This window comes from Falco naumanni, chromosome 7 (assembly GCF_017639655.2).
Source record: "Falco naumanni isolate bFalNau1 chromosome 7, bFalNau1.pat, whole genome shotgun sequence".
Lineage (NCBI taxonomy): Eukaryota > Metazoa > Chordata > Aves > Falconiformes > Falconidae > Falco > Falco naumanni.
In genome coordinates, this window is record NC_054060.1 from 17,436,070 (window position 1) to 17,455,151 (window position 19,082).

Sequence of the window (19,082 nt, forward strand, 5' to 3'; positions counted from 1 at the left end):
AACTAGTAAGTATCTCAGGAAGTTACTGTAATTATCAATTAGATCTCAATTTAAACTTTTCCAAAATAGCCTACTGGTTTTTTTTAATTAGCAAATCACAGTTTGAAGCTGAATACTTTAGTAACAAGGCTAGACCTTTGTTCAAAATAAAGCCACTTGGGTGCTGACAACATTCCCACTTAACAACTGGAAGTTCGAATATTTTTATTGCTTGGACAGATGTACACTGCTTGATAAGGCTCCCTAGGAGGCCTTCACCTGCAAACTTTAAAGCAGCAAGAGGTCTGGCTACAGGCGAAAATTATACCCTGAGACTCACGAACCTCTTGTGCATCATCTCTGACTGACCCACAGCTGAACAAGTTTTCTACCTTCAGGAAAAAGCAAGATCCAGGACATTCCTTCCAGCCCTTTCCCCAGCTTTGTTGCCGCCCTCTGGATGCATTCAAGGACCTTCACATTCTTCTTAAAGGATGGGACAGCAAACTTAAAGCTGGAGCGACAGACTTGGAAGACTCACTTTAATTGATTTATTCTGGCATAGAATTCATTGCTGCTCCACAACTAACAAGCCTGTTCTTCTCCCTTTACACATCTTTACCAAACCACCTTAGCACTGAAGGGAAAATTTACCCATGTCTATGGAAAGGGGAAGGCAGGGGGCTGTCCTTACTGCAGCCCCCAAATACATCAACCTATGCCATTATCTTTAACAGGTTTAAGACAGACATATCACATAAAAATTTCATGGGAAGTACAATTCAAGTGTTATTTTACTTAGTTGCCTTCTCATCCCTAAAGGCCTTTTTCCACTGGGATACAACTTGTTCCAGGAATGCTATTCCACTTAAAATACACACTTCCATTAGCTGGCAGGGATTCCCATACTGTTTCGGCTCCTCATATGTATGTACTTTCTCCACACACCCGCTTTCTTTACCAGATGCATCGTATTGTGGGTTTTGTGCTAAAAACAGATTTGACAAGAATGGTCTTGACACCGTTTTACATAAAGGAAATAAAGTGGCAAAATCACATGGTAGATATTCAGAAGGCAAACCAGACTCAAAATATACCTAGATGTCACTTTGATACCACTGAAAAGAAATTGCTCAGTTCGTACAGTATGGGTAGTATCAACTTCTACATAAAACAAGTCCTGCAGCATTAAGAGTGATTTTTTCTTACAGACTTTTGGCCTTACTTATCTATTGTTCTCTCACTTTATCCCAAAACATAACAGGATAACAGTGACACAAAACAGACCCCAAAGTTGCCAGTGCCTGGGGAATTAAGCATGCTGTATAAAGCATAAATGTGAGCTATTCTGCTGATTCTAATAATTTTTTAAACTACGTAGCATTCAAGGGGTTTAATTGTGTTCCTTTGAGCTTTCTCTTGTGAGACAAAGTATTTTGATCCGTTAACACTACACAAGTTAGAAAAAAGATTTGTCCCCTTCTTTATCCACTACTTAATGCTCAGGAAAGTGTGAGACAAAAATTGAACAACTTTTAGGTGAAATTTTAGTTAGATTTGAGGGAGGGTGAAGGTGGCTTAATGGAAGTGTTATCAAAGGACACTGGAAGATTCTTTCATTAACAGAAGCTGCAATGCTGGTGATTTTTTTTGTGTGTGTGCGCATGCATGGGATTTTCTCTCTTATTTGTCTGAGGTTTTTTGGCAGATTCATACCTTTCTATTTTGACAGTCATTAGACTATGAGTTTTAACACAGGCCCAATACAATAGTGCACTTCACCACATGATAAAAGCCTGTCAGATAAGAAAGATTTCCTCTGGAAAATTAGTTCATTGCCAAAATTTACTTACTATAAAGAAATCTGCTAATTTAATCAGTACAATACCACCATCCTACTGTCTGTTCATGTGTATTCAGTGAAGACATCCTGTACTTCACCCTTTCAAACAAGAATTCTTAAGTGAAACCTAATATAGAATCATTAAAATAACTGCATCTTATAGTCTTTAAGAAGTTCCTCAATATGACAGTTTCTGAAATATCACAATGAAGTTTGAGAATACAATTTCAATATGCTTATTTCAAGGAAATTAACACTTATTTTTGTCATCTGTCTTTGCTGTAATCTGACCTTTAATTATACTACAAAGAAAATAGAAACTTTAAAGAGTATTTACATGTTTGAATCAATTACTGTTCATTACCTCTGTGGCAATCAATAATATTGGCAATAAATAGGATTTTTTTAAAAAAAACACTCGGTTACAGAAATGAAAAGAGGAGGGTGGAGGAGTAGAATTTGCCAATTAAAATGTGTTGAGGACTAAGAAACTTCTGTTTATTGATCATGCCAGTCGTTGGGACATCACTAGAAGTTCAGAGCTCACAGCTTTTCTCAGAATCACATCTCATCATTGGCCTGGCTCTAGGCTCACAGAAAACAAGCATGTCACACAGCTGCTTATAAAAGTCATTTAGCTACTCCTATCCCGTCTCTTACATTATGACTTCATGGATCTGGAAGAACTGTTTTAACCAAAGCATGGCTACCACACCTAGAGGTCTTAAGCATTAACTTAAATTGCCAATGACAGCTCTGTTCTGTTCTCCACAATGCTTTATCCTTGATGGTAGGAAGAATTACTGTGTTTGGTTTGGTTTGGGTTTGCTTTTTTAAAAATACAGAATAGCTTAGTAAATGTCTTTACTTGCTTAGACATTTTTTCTCTTTAACCTTCTCAGAAAAAATAGTACCATTACATATAACATACATAAGAAAAACAATTATGTTTTGGGTACATCTTTGCAGGTGCCATCTCAGACAGTTTTGCAAAATATGAAACCTGGAATTGTCTCAGAAAGCAAATACATAAACAATGCACAAAATGGCTGGCACGGTGTAAATTAAAGCATTAAATTCATTTCTAAATCCTCTGAGCCCTCAGTTGCTAAAGATGGTAGTCGATAGTAGTAAAAAAAAAATTGCCTCCTTGAAACGTGCTTGGTGGACAGCAGCTTGATGATTGGCAGCACAAATAGAAGACAAACGAGAAAGCCTTCAATCTGCAGCTGATGCACAGGAAGAACATGGGGAGCTGAGTTTACAATAGAGAAAACATTACCAAGCTAATGGCACAGGCAATCATTTGACCACCATGCATCTCTGATAGCAGCAGGGCATCCATTTTCAGTTAAGTGTTAGAGTACCTTTTTGCTTTCTCTGACCACTGCAGGGGTAAAACAACCTAGTGCGTGAAACCCACTGACTGGTAATAAATTACTATATTGGATACTTTTTGTTTTCTTTCAGCAATGACTTTACTGTGTATTCCTGCTATCATTACCAATTAAAGTGGAGATCGCGTTAGCAAGCTATATCTAACTGTATATCAGTCCCTATGCTCCAATTGCTTTGGCAAGTATCACAGGGTCAAGAGGCTCCTTTGACCTTTATCAGCTAAGTCTCTCTGACCACTCACTATTTGAAGCAATCTCAGCTGAACAGATGGACACTTTTGCAGACTCTATAAAGCTTAGAATATAAAGATAAATGAAATTGTGTTTGGGGCTTCAAACTGGTTTATGAGCATAAAATATTGTTAGCAAGTTCCACAAAAATCTCAGATTTCAAATAGCACATCTTAAACTTATACCGTGAACACAACACCTTTATCTACTAGGAAATTGCATTTTTTTGTTGTTGTAGCTTCTACAGATAAAACTAAGAACTTGCTACAAGTTAGATGTCTAGTTAGTACAAAGTCATTTCTGAATTTAGAAAGCCTAATTACTTTAATGATTAAAAGACAAGCAAGAAGAAAATTTAATATAGCCTTTTACCATGACAGTCAGTCAGAGCAGTATATAGCACATGATCAAACAGACCATTCTGTGGAAGAATACTGAAACAGTTGGATACTACAGAGCCATCGGAGAAGGCTTAGACCTTCATTTCAAGTTCCCTTAAGTTTCTGTAAAAGCCCTTACTCTAAATTATTGCACCAAAATTTTAGCCATACACCACATAGGAGAAAGCTTCGAATTCCCTAGGTGATGCTTGAAGAGCTGGTAATAATTAGATATAAATGTGATCGCAAGACCACATTTTGTGTTTGTAACTGCAAAATAATCTATTGTTCAACAATAACATTGAACAGTCTTTTGTTTGAGCTAAATCACATCAGCAAACCTCCCTTGTTAAGTTCATAACCTTAGGTAACAAATGTTTTACAGGCTTAACTAGATTTAGGGTTGAAAATCTCTTAAATTGGATAAAACCATGGGATACTTTTTTCTTTTTTTAAAGCCTGGCATGGTTTTCAGAAGAATAAATTCTCAAGAGGTAAAATTATGATCTATATCTCTGTACAGGATGTCATGGATGTTTCATAGGAATACCTCCCCAAAACATTTTTTAGTCCTTCATTCTAATATCATCCCAACTCAACCAGCAATGCAGAACAGTCTTACTAACAATGATCCCTCTGTTAGATGCAAATACACAGCTCTCTCATACTCTTGCTCAGCTGAAAGGATGAACAATCCAGGATATGTGCAAACATGCATTTAGTTAAAAATAGTTACAAACAGCAGGTATATAATTAAAAAAGCTCTTAAGCACCATCACTAAAAGAACCTGCATAGGAGAAAGGATGTAAATTACCAGCTACACTTCCATCTCCCTGTAAAGAGCATATGCACCTTCTAAACTAACAGCTCCTATCGGCAATCCACATATGCACGCTCCTGAGTCTAATTCCTGCCTGCTTCCTGGAGCTTTGAATTTAGGGAGCACGTGAACAGCTCCTGTCACTAAAAGTATCCATAGCCTCCCAAAGCAGGCAGACAGGTCAGGCCTACCCTCTCCAAAGCAATGCTGGCCTTATGCATGGGGCGAGGATCATACAGAGTAAAGGTGTTACTATACCAAGGTCATTCATATTCCTTACCTTCAGACACTTCATGTAGTCACAGGACAGAGGATCCCCTTGAGGGGGGCGTTTAGAACTTTTTTTCTTATTCATTTACCCTTTCTAAGCCTCAGTACTCACATATAAAGAACCAAGTGTAAAAATCCTGGAGTCAGTGGTGGTACCCCAGTTTGCTCTCACATGCCACCTATGCTTGACCTGAGGCTGCTTCATTTGGACAAGTCAGTCCCAAACAAAGGTGTCAATTCATGATGAATTCTCCCATATGAACTAGTTTAAAGAAACTACTTTGAACTTGCCTTACATGACTTTCATTAGTCATTACAACAACTCTGGCCATATTACTGAAGATGCCCAGATCCTCCTAAGAATCCATCTCCCATAGATAAAAGGCTACAATATTTTTTGAGTTGGCATCATCAACATTTGTCTATTCATTTAACTGCAACATAAGCAGAGTCAGCTTCTTTACTTCTAACACTATAATCTTTCTGCTTTCATTCTTTTTTAGTCTCAGTGGAGAACGTTACTATCTTTGCAGCACTCTGAACAGTAATTGCGGCATCACTCCTGATGAGTCTGTGGCACAATGTAAGTAGTTAAGCCAAGGAATCATCAACCTCTAGTTGTGTGATGAATAAGACAAAACAACTGGATAAACCTTCCCTTCTTATCATGTGTGGAAGGTCATCATCAGGTAGATTGTTGGCCAGATGGATCTTCCGGGCACAAGAAGTTTTTAATTGTTCAGGGAGAATTACTAACACATCCATTGCTCAATGTAAGGACCTGGTATGAAAATTAAATGTTTCTCACATTTTGTTTTCATGTCCACACTGTCTGTCTCTCCATTCACAAATATTGAACTTTAATTTTTCATTGGATTTAATGCAAGTGTATATATAAAAGTTATCCTTCAGACAAATCATAACACAATATCAAAGAGTAGCTGGTAAGTAAAGCTTATTCGTTTACCCTTTCTAAGCCTCAGTACTCACATACAAAGAACTAAGTGTAAAAATCCTGGAGTCAGTGGTGGTACCCCAGTTTGCTCTCACATGCCACCTATGTTCACGTGCTCCCTAATATACCACATGCCACGGAATATTCTTCAAGTTAATTCTCAACTGCAGAAGCCAAGTCTACTCCCCTCCCCGGAAAATATTTCAATAAATATATATAATATATAGATACCTTTATACAGAAAACTTTTGCTTTGCACTAGAATTAGTATCACTACCTGTCTGGGCACACTATCAGAAAGGCAATTCTAAACATAATACCTTTGACAGTCTCTTCTAACAGTTTTATTATAGAAAGCATAGAAAGAACCATATCTTTAGAAATATATAAGGCCTAGCGACTGGTGGTAGCCAAAACATTTTCAGCCTTACTCAGCACTTAGGATGCTGAGTAAGCCGTAAGGTGGAACATCTCCTGTTTCCTAGACCATCAGCTGGACAAACAATGCTATAGCAATCCACAAAACACAGACTAGTGACTCATGGATCTAGGAATTAGTACACTGAACAATTTACTGGATGAATGAACATCCAAATATCTGTGAGAATAATGCTGAACACAGAGATACTGCCAACATGACCTTAGAAGGAGGATAAAAGCATGAGAATATTGCTTTGTCCTAAGAAGGATTGATGTATATAAAAATTAAGTTACCAACTCATGGCTGGCTGCTGACTCCAAGTGAAACATTTGCCCTGGGCTGCTCTGATAGTGCATTTCCCATATCAAATTATAAGAGTCTCACTCATAAAATTTATCTACATAAAAATTACTAAATCAAATCCTAAGTGACAATCTACTAAAGAAAAAGAACAAAAAACCTGTGGATTAGTTTCTTAGATATTAAAATCCTGTCTGTCCTAGAAAACGCCAGTCTTGAAAACTCAGGAACAGTCAAGCTGGACTCTCTTCAGATGCTGTACCATTCTAGGATGTATCAGGACAGTGGTGAAGTCTCTACCCATAGATTTCAAACTGTTCTTTTATTGAAAGCTGTTCAATCCTCCTGAAGGCAGTAGCGATGCACAGGCTTCTATAAGGACACTATTTGCAAACAAGCAAACTCAATCTATCTGGCTGGATGATTCATCCTTTCCCGTAAGTACTGCAAGAACCAAATGTGACCACCAGAACAAATTAAAGTTTGAGTATTAATATGTAGAAAAACATGTTAGGAGAATGGAAACACAACCACTGCTGTTGCTTTGTTTTAAACTTAACCACAGTTTACCTTAGTATTTTATTTCTGATATTTAACAGAGACAAGAGATTCAATTAGTTGCCAGAAGGAAGCTAGCAGAAAGTGAGCCTTTCTTTTGCAGAGTAAGGTTTTGTGTTGCAAGACCTAGTTCTATAATTGCATTTAAGGTGCCAATGTATTTCTGAAAAAGTTGCTGCTGTTTTTTTTTTTTTATAGGTGTGTGAGGTGGACACTTAGGAAATTCTCAAAGATCTTAATTCCTGTTGATACTTCACTAAAATAATACTAATTAAACTATATGAGGCCAAGAACTTAATGTTTAGAATAGAAAAGATGATTATCACAAATGTAAAGATTCTACCATCCTCCTGTCATGAATAGTGAAGAATTCTCAAGATCATCACTGGACAACATGAAAATATAAAGATAGCTTATTTTAGAATTATTAGAATTAGATAGAGCACTTACAAAGAAAATCAATGAGACTGATCTACAGAAGAAATTCCATCTTAGGGACCAGAAAGTAGTAAAGGTAAAGTGGAAAACAGGAAAATTCAAACAGTATACAACTCCACACACAGAGCTAAAAGAAACAGTCACAAGTGGAGAGTAAGACATCATGAACAGAACTTCAGTAAGACAGAAACCGTGTGTTTCCATCCATGAAGGTACGTCCCTAAAAAACAAAATATAAACTTTGCTACAGTTTCCAAGGGACAAAGAAAGGGAACTGCAGCATGATAGCTGACGTGTTGGAGAAGACAAAGATGACAACAGTAACAGCTAGTTTAGTTTCAATAAATGGTCCTTCAATATGAAATACTTCACAAGGACTAGCGATATTGACCTTAGAATTATTTCTAGTAGGACACTGTAGCACCTTCTTTAGCTTTAGCACAGGTTCCAATTAGTTGTCTTGGCAGGGAAAACAAATTTTAAGTCAGTCACCTTGAGTATAACAGAGAAAAAAAGTTTATAGACGTATATAGAAACTGTGTCCAAAGTGTTGAAATAAATACTTAGGGCTTATTCTCATAGTTCTGTCAGCCTGTGTTACTTACTATCCACATCTGCAAGAGTGAAATGTGCTACAATACCACAATGGCAGCTTTTTGCTGTCAGGCAATCAATGGAGAAAACACTGAAATCAACCAATTCTTGACTTGGTGGAGCAACTCATAAAACTGCAGTAACTTTCAGCAAAGCTGACATGTGGTTCAAGCTATCAATTTCTCTCAGGATCATGATGCCTTTTAACTGGTAACAATTTATCTCATAACTCTGAAGTTACAACTTCACTGTAGTTATATTGCTACCTTAGTCCCTTGATAAAATATTAAATTGTGAAATTTCACAGGAAATTTGTAGTACGAAATGCTTTGCATCTGAGTTACAGGAAATAAATATATACACACACGCCTTTGTTTCTTCACTCCTTTCCCTATTGTACTTTATTAATACACTACTAAATATAGCTTCTGAACACTAGTCCCAGTAAAAACAGAAATACCCTGGCAGCAATAACAAAGATTATCAACTTTTAGGAGAAATATTCTAGTAATGTTTTGCTTTGTTCTTAATAATCCACTTCATTCAAATTATCAGGATTTCGAATTCCTCATAATAATAGTCTAAATATTAGAAAAGGCAAAAAATAAAAGAAATCAACATCTAGCATACCATTGTTAATGGTACCAGTCCTGATTTCATATTTGATAAGTATTATTTGGTATTTGTGCTTGTAACTTACTTCCCTTTTTCTATCAATTTTTCCATCAGTAATATTTAACTAGCAGTGATTTTCCAAGCTTCCAATAACAATTTTGTTTTCAAATCGCATCCTTTACTATACTAAAACAAATAACTGTTACTGTTCTACAGTCCTCATTTGTCTTTTACACATTCTGTGCAGCAATGTAATGAAGTACATATTTCTTATATTTCTGTACACTCTTGTTTCTCAATTTAAGCAACTACAAAAATATAAATTTTGGCTTTTCTACTAAGAAAATATCTCTTTCACAAGCATCTTGCCTTTACATACTTTTTGCTATTACATAAGTGAATAATAAGTTCTTTAGAGAAAGTAATACTAGGTATGTCAATTTTAAATGCATTTACAAGTTCTATAGTATCTGGTACTTAGCTACGCTGGTCATAATTGTTTCTAATAGCTGCATAAATCCAAACTTTTACAGATCTTGTGTAAACCTTTATTTAGATATTTTGACTCTACCTTCTGCACCATACATTAATGCTGAAAGAACAGTATTTTAAGAAACTGTCAAGTGAATATATCAATAAATAAATGTATTTATTTATATATGAACTTTTTTAGGATTGTTAAATATATCCCCCCCCCCCCCATCTTTATCTTGTTTGCCTTATACACTCTAAAAATTTCCCTTTACTGGTCTAGCTCTTCAGTAGTATAATTCAACAGTTCAAGGTTTAGCAATTATTGCACAAATTTTAGAAGCTGTTCTTCCTCCAACACTTTTACCCAGAAGCAGCTCTAATTACATTATTGAAATCACTAGAAATATCAGTGCATGATAAACACAGATTTATATCCAAATTAGTCAAGCTGAAAATCTAGGAAACTTTTAAACATGAAAGGTTTCTGGAACATCAGGAAAACAATTCCCAGACATATCCAGCTTTTTATGTGCATCAATGAAATCATCATATGATGCACTGAAGCATTTTAATTTTTTTTCAACCAGCTTTTCACACAGCTCCATTTTCAAATAGAACTATGACTTAAAGGTATAATAAGAGCTAGTTCCACATAAACACCATGAGCACACAATCTAGCGTGTAGTCTATTGTAATTAAGACCAGTGATTCAATACCTATTGCTACTGGCCAGGTATCATAGCAACCCTGTGTCACTGAATACTGCTGGAAAACTGTTCAGCACCAGCAAGACTATGCTTCAGGAAAATCTACAATGGCACTACAGATTGTCAACATCTGTGGGGGTTGTTACAGGGAGAACAACAAAGAAATCTGCTTTAAAAATCCCTATGCTTCGAAAATTGACAAGGATACTATAATAGCACTACAAAAAGAAAAAAATACAGAGAGGAAGGAAAGACCATTTTTTGTCATTAGTTACATAACTTATGCAGCCACATCCTAATATCCATCCATACAAGCTGAGAGTTGAAATAATGCTGCATTACCACACTGTTTATGTATATCCACAAAGTACTGTCTTTTTTTTTTTTTTACTAAACACAAGCATCATTCATTGCTGACATGAATCTGAAAATAAAACAGATCCACTTTTAAAATAATATTTAAACTTCCACAAATGAACTCTAGATAGTCTTGTATAAAACTGCAAAAAAAGAAAAAACAGGTTACTATGAACAAGAACCCAATATTGATTTTTCTGCAGTGCAGTAAAGCATCTCCATTCTATTTGGCTGCTGTCAAAGCCACTCTTTAACAGCTGGAGTCAAATTGCACTATTTACAGCAAGAGCCCTTGTCAAGTGGACCATAAGTATTCTAACAATACACTATTCAAATGGCACTTTGCCACACAAATTGCTGACTTGATGAATACCCTATGTCAATGACTAAGGCCAATATAAAAGTTTCATTTTTATGAGAGGTTTTACATTCACATATTAAGTAAAGCTTTCTTGAAGAACTATTAAGCAATATATTTTGGGTCTTCTGACATTGAAAATAATTAAAATCTGTTTAAATATATCAAGGGGATTTGACAACATTAATATGGATCTTGTGTTAACTGCGTTTGTCACACTCATCTGTTATTGGTACTCCCACTGGCACGTGTAGCACAATAAAAGAATTAAAATGGTCAAAACACCATGAAATCAAAGCATTCTGCTTTTGTATCTGTGATTTACATGATGACAAATGTTTTGAAAGAAAGCCTTTGAAGATAAACCGCTATGTGAGGATATTTTTCTTTTTTCTTCTTAGGAGGGAGTAAAAAGACATCATTACTTTGCAAATGTTATTTTGACTTAAATATCAATGATAAAAAATGTAATAATGAATATTAAGAAAAAAAGCTGAATCTTACTTGTGATCTTCATATGGATCACCCCATGTACAAAATAAGGATCATTCAAGTGCAATACTAACAAATCTGGAATTGAATTCTTAAAAAGAGGCTAAAATTTACCACTTTGGTGTGTGTGTGTTTGGTTGGTTGGTTTTTTTTTGTTTGTTTGTTTTTTTTTTTAAATGGAAGCGTTATTAACAATTTAGTGTGTTGTTAAATTCCTAATACACGACTGGCTAAAGCAGCAAACTGATAATGAAATAGTCATGGTATACAACATACTAAAACCTTTTGATAATCTGAAAGTTTTGCAATAGTTTCGTCTGTGTAGTCATTATACACTTATTAACATGGTATGGGATGTTGAACTCGTACCCACAGAACTGTCACTAACTCAATGAGACCTGGATTTCAAAAGACTATTTCAAGGTGCTAAAATACAATGACCCAAATGAGTCAATATGGCACTCTGTAAAAACTAAAAGCAGCTTCCTGCATAAGAACTAAAAAACACAGTGGACTTCATAACAAGCCTTCATTTCAGCAGTAACAAAAGAGCGTTAAAAAAAGTTGCAGAGCTCCACCCTTATTTTGTGTAGCCCACATTGGGTTTCCGGAATAAGCATTAAGGGGACCACCACTGTTATATTCTTCTCACGTTCAGCTACGTCCTATACATTTAGCCTCTAGCATCTTCCACACCAATCTACAGAATCTACTCTAATGGGGATGGAGAGCTGGATGTAATGGATGACAGATTTTTGATGAATGAAAAGTGGTTTCTCAAGTATAGAACTTCACTTGTTCGGAAATTAGACTTAAATAACAGGTCTATAATGACAAAAAGGTAAAATAAAAAAGCATATTTTGAAAGTCATAGGTAAGCCTAAGAGACAAAAAAAATATTCTCTCAATAAAAAGTTTTCATTGGGACAAGATAATTAATGAACACTGTTTAAATAAGAAAATAGAATGTTTTATTGAGAGAGCAGCCAGATGTATGTCTGATCAAGAAAACTGCTATAAATTATTATTACAACTCCCCTGTCTCCTATTGTGATATTACTTACCATTACTTGTGATATTATCATGATAATTCCCAAAGCTAAACTCCAGACTTGAAAATTTACCAAAAACTACTTTCCCATATTCCATGAGCAGGACATTTTCTTTCCAGCCACTTTGTTAAATCCATGCAATTTTCAGTTTAATAGCTATGACCAAAACTACACTCCAAACACAACTGCTGTTTCTGTTGTTCCTCTTTAAAAAGGCAAGAAACTATTCCTTTTAATAAAGAGTGAGATCAGATTCTGTGTCAATGGCCAACTAGTGCACCATCTGCCCCACAACATGCTCATCAGGATTACGCTCTAATAAGACTTTTCAGAAAAGGGGATCAAAAAGAACTTTAGAAATCAGACTATGGTTAGTAAAAGGTCAAAGAAACATTAAGAGTTAAACAGCAATCATTATAAACTCAAATTTTTATGTAAATTTGTAGCTACAATAAAGAAGACTACCAGAAAATTCAAGAATGAGGACTTGGATTAAGCTGTACTTCATCAGACAGAATTTTGGAATACCCAGTATTTCATTTACCATAATTAATAAAGCCAGAAAAAGGCTAGTGATATTTTGAAGGCTGTTTCCACATGTGAGTTGAGGGAAAGCATTTTTCATCTTCACATACTTATGGGAAGGTATTTATCTACATACAGGGTGGAGGAACAGCAGATATGACTTCCTCTGTTTATTGCAAGGAATGGAATTCCCAAACCCCATTAATTAAAAAGTGGTAAACATGAACGAGCAACATCGAGGGCCTATTCTTAAGATACATTCGTATCAAGAGCTCAGTGAATATATTCACGCCTGATGCACAAACTGGGTTTTCAGAAAAATGTACATACTATTATCCTTCCAACCTGAATAAGGTACTATCTTCCTCAATGAGTTTGAGATTGGATTAAATTTGAGGCAGTTTTAATAACTGATTTTATGTTTAGCAGATACCGGCTTTTTGAATATCTATAAATAACTGATAAAAATATAGGTATATCTAAGCCACAAGCAAACAGAATGACTATGGCACTTCCAACCTTACTTCTCATTATATAGTGTTCCTGTACTCATTTTCTCAACTTTAACAGCACATTAAGACTAGTTTCAAAATGGTATTTCCCTCTATTGTTTTTTTCAAAACAAAGAGTATATCTTTTTCCATCAATCATAATTATTTGGTTAAATGACTTCTGTAAAAAGATTGCTAGATAAAGCTAAGTACAATGCCTGGCCAAATCTCTCCTGAAGACTTCATACCTATTTGCAGCCCAGAATTTCATAAGGAACATGGCCATTCTCTTTTTAACCAATAAAGTACCAAATTTAATTGCACTTAATATAAATCATAGAATCACAGAATCATTTAGGTTAGAAAAGGCCTTTGAAGATCAAGTCCAACCATTCACCCATGACTGCCAAGTCCACCACCGAACCATGTCCCTAAGTGCCACATCTACGTGTTTTTTCAAACACTTCCAAGAATGGTGATTCCTCCACCTCCTCCCTAGGCAGCCTGTTCCAAGCCTTGACCACCCCTTCCAGTGAAGAAATTTCCCCTAATATCTAATCCAAACCTCCCCTGGTGCAACTTGAGGCTGTTTCCTCTTGTCCTGTTGCTAGTTATCTGGGAGAAGAGACCTGCTCCCACCTGCCTACAGCCCCTTTCAGGCAGCTGTAGAGAGCAATATGATCCTCCCTGAGTCTCCTCTTCCCCAGACTAAACAACCCCAGTTCCCTCAGCAGCTCCTCATAAGACTTGTGCTCCAGACCCATCACCAGCTTTGCTGCCCCAGTGTAAATATAAGGCCCTTGTACTCTGTTCTATGAAAACAGAAAAAAAACCAACAACCCACCCAATAAAAACTAGCACTGAACAACAACAGGAATCTGTGGTTTCATAGAAAAGCAATAACAGAAAGGCCAGTAGCATTGTACAATGATATGCTTTTTCTCAAGACGTACATCTGAACTGGTGGGTTCAACTGTTCTGAGGGTACTGCAAACAGATGCAGTCATAAGCCAGGGGCATAAGGAAATAGGGTTTAACTATGGGTGCTACATCTCTGAGATGATCTGCTAGTGATCTTGCATAACGCACCCCCCCATCTTCCCGATTTGTTCTATGAAATGGGGTTGAAGGTGTAAGAACTGAGACAGCTGGAACAAGCATTTACAAACTGAAAACCAACCCTCCGTGCCACTTCCACAGGACTACACATTAGTGAAGTGAAAGGGTAAAGAATTTGGACCGCAACTCATTGATCCTGAGAAACGCTCTACACTTCATTCTTACCTTATCTGAAGATTTTTCGTTATGAGTAAGATTGTAAAAGACCATGCCATGCTTATAAGAGCTAGAGTGCTTTTGTCCAGCATTTTTATTTCTTTTTGACTCCTGAGATACAGGAAGCAAAGCATCTGCCACTAAGTCCTCTGAATCTTCAGTGGAAGTAAGAATTGCTTTTGCTGTTTCACCTGTTTCATGTCGTTCCAATGTGCCTAGAGAAACACAATAGAAGCTGTAATTTTTTCAAGGAACTACACTATTTCATATTACAATGTAATTATTACAGCATTAACATAGTACGTTTCACATTACCAGATAAATCATGAAACATTTATAGATGAGACAGCTAATTCCTCATTTTCTGGACCTTAAAAACGTAGTTTTACACAATTTATTACTACATTAAAAAAAATAAAGCTTAATTTCTACAGAAATCACTGCAGCAAATACCTTAGATCCAGACCACAAGAAACTTAAGGTATTTTGAATAATGTGTAAGTCAGATGCAGCTTTCAAAATGAGCAAATGAAATTCAGAAGAATACCACTCACCCTAACTCTGTTCAAATGATTTATTTTCTTCTCACAAAGCCCTCAGAGTATCATATCATTAACAGTGTAAACAATAACAAATTTATGTAATATTTTAGTGCTGTCCTCTAGTGTTCTAGATTACAAATAGCAAGGGAAGGCTCAATTTTTTTCTATTCCTAAACCCCATCTTTACCTCTGACACTTTTTAAACAGCTGAATATACTACAAGTAGCTTAGAAATCAAGAATACAAATATGATGTTTCAAAAACTATTTCATTACTTGTGTGGCTCTAGGCAAGCCAATTCTTTTAACTGTTATACCCAGCTATATTATTTTAGTAATATTTTTATTTAGTAATAATTTTAGTAATAGTAATTAATTTAAAACTAACACTAAAGAGATCTAAATGAGCTTAAATGTATTTGAAATGAGCTTCTATTGTATACTAGGCATTTTTTACAGGAATTAAACTCATAAGAAATTGCGTGTTTCCTATAAGTATCAGAGATAAAACATGTGAAGGATTTAAAAAGCATTAAATATCTCCTATAATGTGAAATGTTTTTTTTCCCTAAAGTTTGAATTCTTTGTAGCCTCAAGTAATACAACATGAGTTTTCCTTTTCACTGCTACCAGAAAAAATGTGTTACTTGATAGAACTTCAGTGGTACACCTACTAAAAATATTGGACTGGGAATGAGGGATCTCATACAATAAGCGTTTGTGTGTGTATGTGTGTATAAAATCTCTTCATCTGAAATTATTTCTCTGAAACTTATCCATTTCTGTTCACTGTAGTATCACTTGTTACCTATATGACCAAGAGTCTTCAAATTCAGAGCAGAAAAAGTAATGCAACCAATTCTTTGTCTCCTACAAAATCTATTAAATACTGTAGATTACTATAATGTTGCACTGAAAAAATAAGGATCAGCCTCATTTGCGTTTAATATGTCATTTTCTTCATCCCTCCCCAGAATTTGCAGCATCAGGGATGATTACAGAACAGAATATTTACTGGAAGGAAAGCAAGTTGCCTAAAGATTCTTAGCAGTCCAACTGTCTACAGTTGTCTAAAAATACTTCAAAACAGTACTGGTTACAAAGCTCCCAATATTGTAACATCTCGATAGTTCAGGAACACAAAAAACGTATAAATAGATGCCTACAAGGAAAGATTATACAATTCATACTAGACATGCGAGCAAAGACATTCTTAAAAGTATTACAGCATTTGAAAAGTTAAGAACCTTGGAAATAATACAATCACTCAGCAAATATTATTTTGGCCTCTTTATATATGCAATGTAGTCTTTCAAGCTATAAGCATGTCCTATTTCCCCACAGAATTCCGTGTATCATTCAGAGCAAAAGACAAACAAAAGTCACCAAGAAAGTAGTTGCTCTCCCTTATTAAGTATGAAGGACTAAGTTTTCTCTACTACCTTCTGTGGCAAGTCCACTATATGGGGAATATTTATATGTATAAGCACATATATAACCATCCTTCTTTTCTGTATTACTTTTGTCTGTGCAATTCACTACTGGAGTACTACAATTATTTCAGAAAGACTGTTATAATATCCCTATGAAATCACCAGGTATCCTGTTATTTTTATGGGCAAGGATCTAAGGCAAAGATTATGATACATTTTTAATAAATCCAAGAATTTGGTGGGCGTGGTATTGAATTTCAAAGACCTGACTATACATACTCTTTAGCATTAGACAGAACTTCAAAACATGTTTTATTAGCTCCAGATAGATCTATGAGTGCCTCACCACCAGTCATCCCTTACAGCCAGTCCATTCTGTGGAATAATCTTGATGATATATAAGAGAGCACAGTAAGTTAATTAAGGCTATCATACTACAGTGGCAAAAGAGGATAAAAGCATGTTTTTCTAACAAAAATGAAGATCTGAGTTGCCTGACTTTTTACCCTCCTATATATATGCACATACACTCAGGAGTAAAAATGAAAATATATTTAAGACGTGTTATTTTTCATGTATTAGAGCTTCTATCCCTGGCAACAGCTTCAGAGCTAAGTTATCAACTTTGGGTTGAAGGAAAAATTTTTAGTTGAAAGAAAAAGACCAGAATAAGTGGTAAAACATTACAGAAAACGGGGACAGCAGTATTTTACCTTTGAAGACCATGGCCTGAATGGAATAAACAGGCAGTCCTGTTTATGTGAAAGCAAACTAGTATTTTATATATTTTACACTAACACATACATATCTTACTTTTACCTGCTGACAGATGTGCTTCTATGTATTATAGACTTATGGATGCAAACTGAGAAACAACGGGAGACGTTGGTAACTTACTGAATAATTCTGCTACCTACCAAACTCTTTTCTAAGTATCAGTGTCAGGATCATGTCATAGCAAATACAGCATTTTAATGCATAGTTTGGCGAAGAGAAATTTAACTTATCAACTGAAAAAAATCCCTTCTGGGTTCATATGAGGCAAGAAATATGCCTCAGCCTCTCACGTAAAGGAGTTAAAATACTTTATTATTATTTTTTAAAGCACATCTATAGACAGGAACATTGAATAGAAAACAATGCCCTGGATAACCAGCTTAGTTTCTTAGTGACAGAAGGCTATGATATCATAAAATCAATTTAAAAAAAAGAGAGTTCTCTCTTTAAATTATTGATGTGTTTCATAACAGGTATCTCAAATCCCTTCTAAGCAGCACCTTCTAGAAGATGATTCCTTCCTTAGAAAATATGCTTTCTTGCATAAAGTTCTTAATCATAAATCTATATGTCTGTATATACATACAGATTTGTGTATACATCTCGGTCTGCAATAAAAGGGCACAAAGTGCACAGGAAAGTGGGTATGATGGAAGGGAGTGGATGATCATGAAAGTATTACAAAGTATTTTTTTTATCCAGTGTACTTTACACTTCTGAAGAGCCCAAAACCCTCATTTTTTCAGAGTGAGCAGGTGGCAGAAAGAAAACAAAGGGAGAGATCTGTATTCTGTGATTCCTGACTACATCTTTAAGAGAAACAAACAGGGTGGGGGGAAGGATAGAGAAACCTATGTACACAACAAAGACATTCTGATCACTGCGACAGTCAAAAAGTACTGGGGCAGGACAAGGTTTGTTCCAGAAACAGTTATTTGTAGAAATACACTGTCTCTGATTTTAAAGGAAAACAAAAATACAAACAGTAAGAAAAGACACAGCCTGTACATGGGGTACAGAAAAGAGGACAGAAATTAAGACAACTATCACACCTGAAGTATTTTAAACACAAATAAGCCTAATACCTTTTGATTAGGGAGAATAAAATAACAATGAATTAAAAGGGGAAAGATAGGGGTTTCTACACAGCAGCAACACCACTGCTACGACCCCCTACTATACATACAAAATACAGGAAAAGAAAGTCTTTATCTCTCTAAAGCTGTGACCATGGCAACCAAGTCTCAGGAACAGATAAGAATGGAGTATTTCACTCTCCTGGGCAGCTTTGGACCACCAGATGTGACTGGTTAGAGACTGTTACAACATCTTATTCTTCTTCTGGACCAAGTACTACAAATTGTGTCTCTTGGTGTTAGCGCTGTCCATACAGTGCTCTAGGTTCTGCTCTTACTGAATGATGCATTTTTACTGGGTGGGTCATGCCTATTATCCTGCCTCAAGACAAGGTATTCACTGACATCACATGACCTGTCATATCGTCAGGCTCCAGTGCTTTCTGTTCGCTGTCACAGCAAAAATATTGAAAAACCTTGATACTGCAGCGCTGCTGTGACCTAGTAACTCGGCTGAATATTACAGCATAACAGTGATCTGTAAATAAAAAATGGTTTCAGAATTGATTTTATTTAAAAGGAGCACGTGGTCAAGAACAAATCCAAAACAAAAACCTCACCTTTCAGAACAAGTATCACTTATATTATTAGTTGTTTTATTTTCTGTCAAGATCTTCCTTTCCATAAACACCTATTCCATCTTAAAAGAAACTCACACACTT

General features: G+C 35.7%; 1 protein-coding gene across 3 annotated transcripts in view; it reads right to left on the reverse strand.

Moving 5' to 3' along the window:
* WDR72 (WD repeat domain 72) overlaps positions 1 to 19,082 on the reverse strand; it is a 128,056-nt gene that overhangs the window by 66,112 nt on the left and 42,862 nt on the right. For all 3 annotated transcript variants that reach the window (XM_040602195.1, XM_040602193.1, XM_040602196.1), the window contains one exon: positions 14,543 to 14,748. In XM_040602195.1, the coding sequence (XP_040458129.1) occupies positions 14,543 to 14,748 (206 nt within the window). The remainder of the gene's footprint in view (positions 1 to 14,542; positions 14,749 to 19,082) is intronic.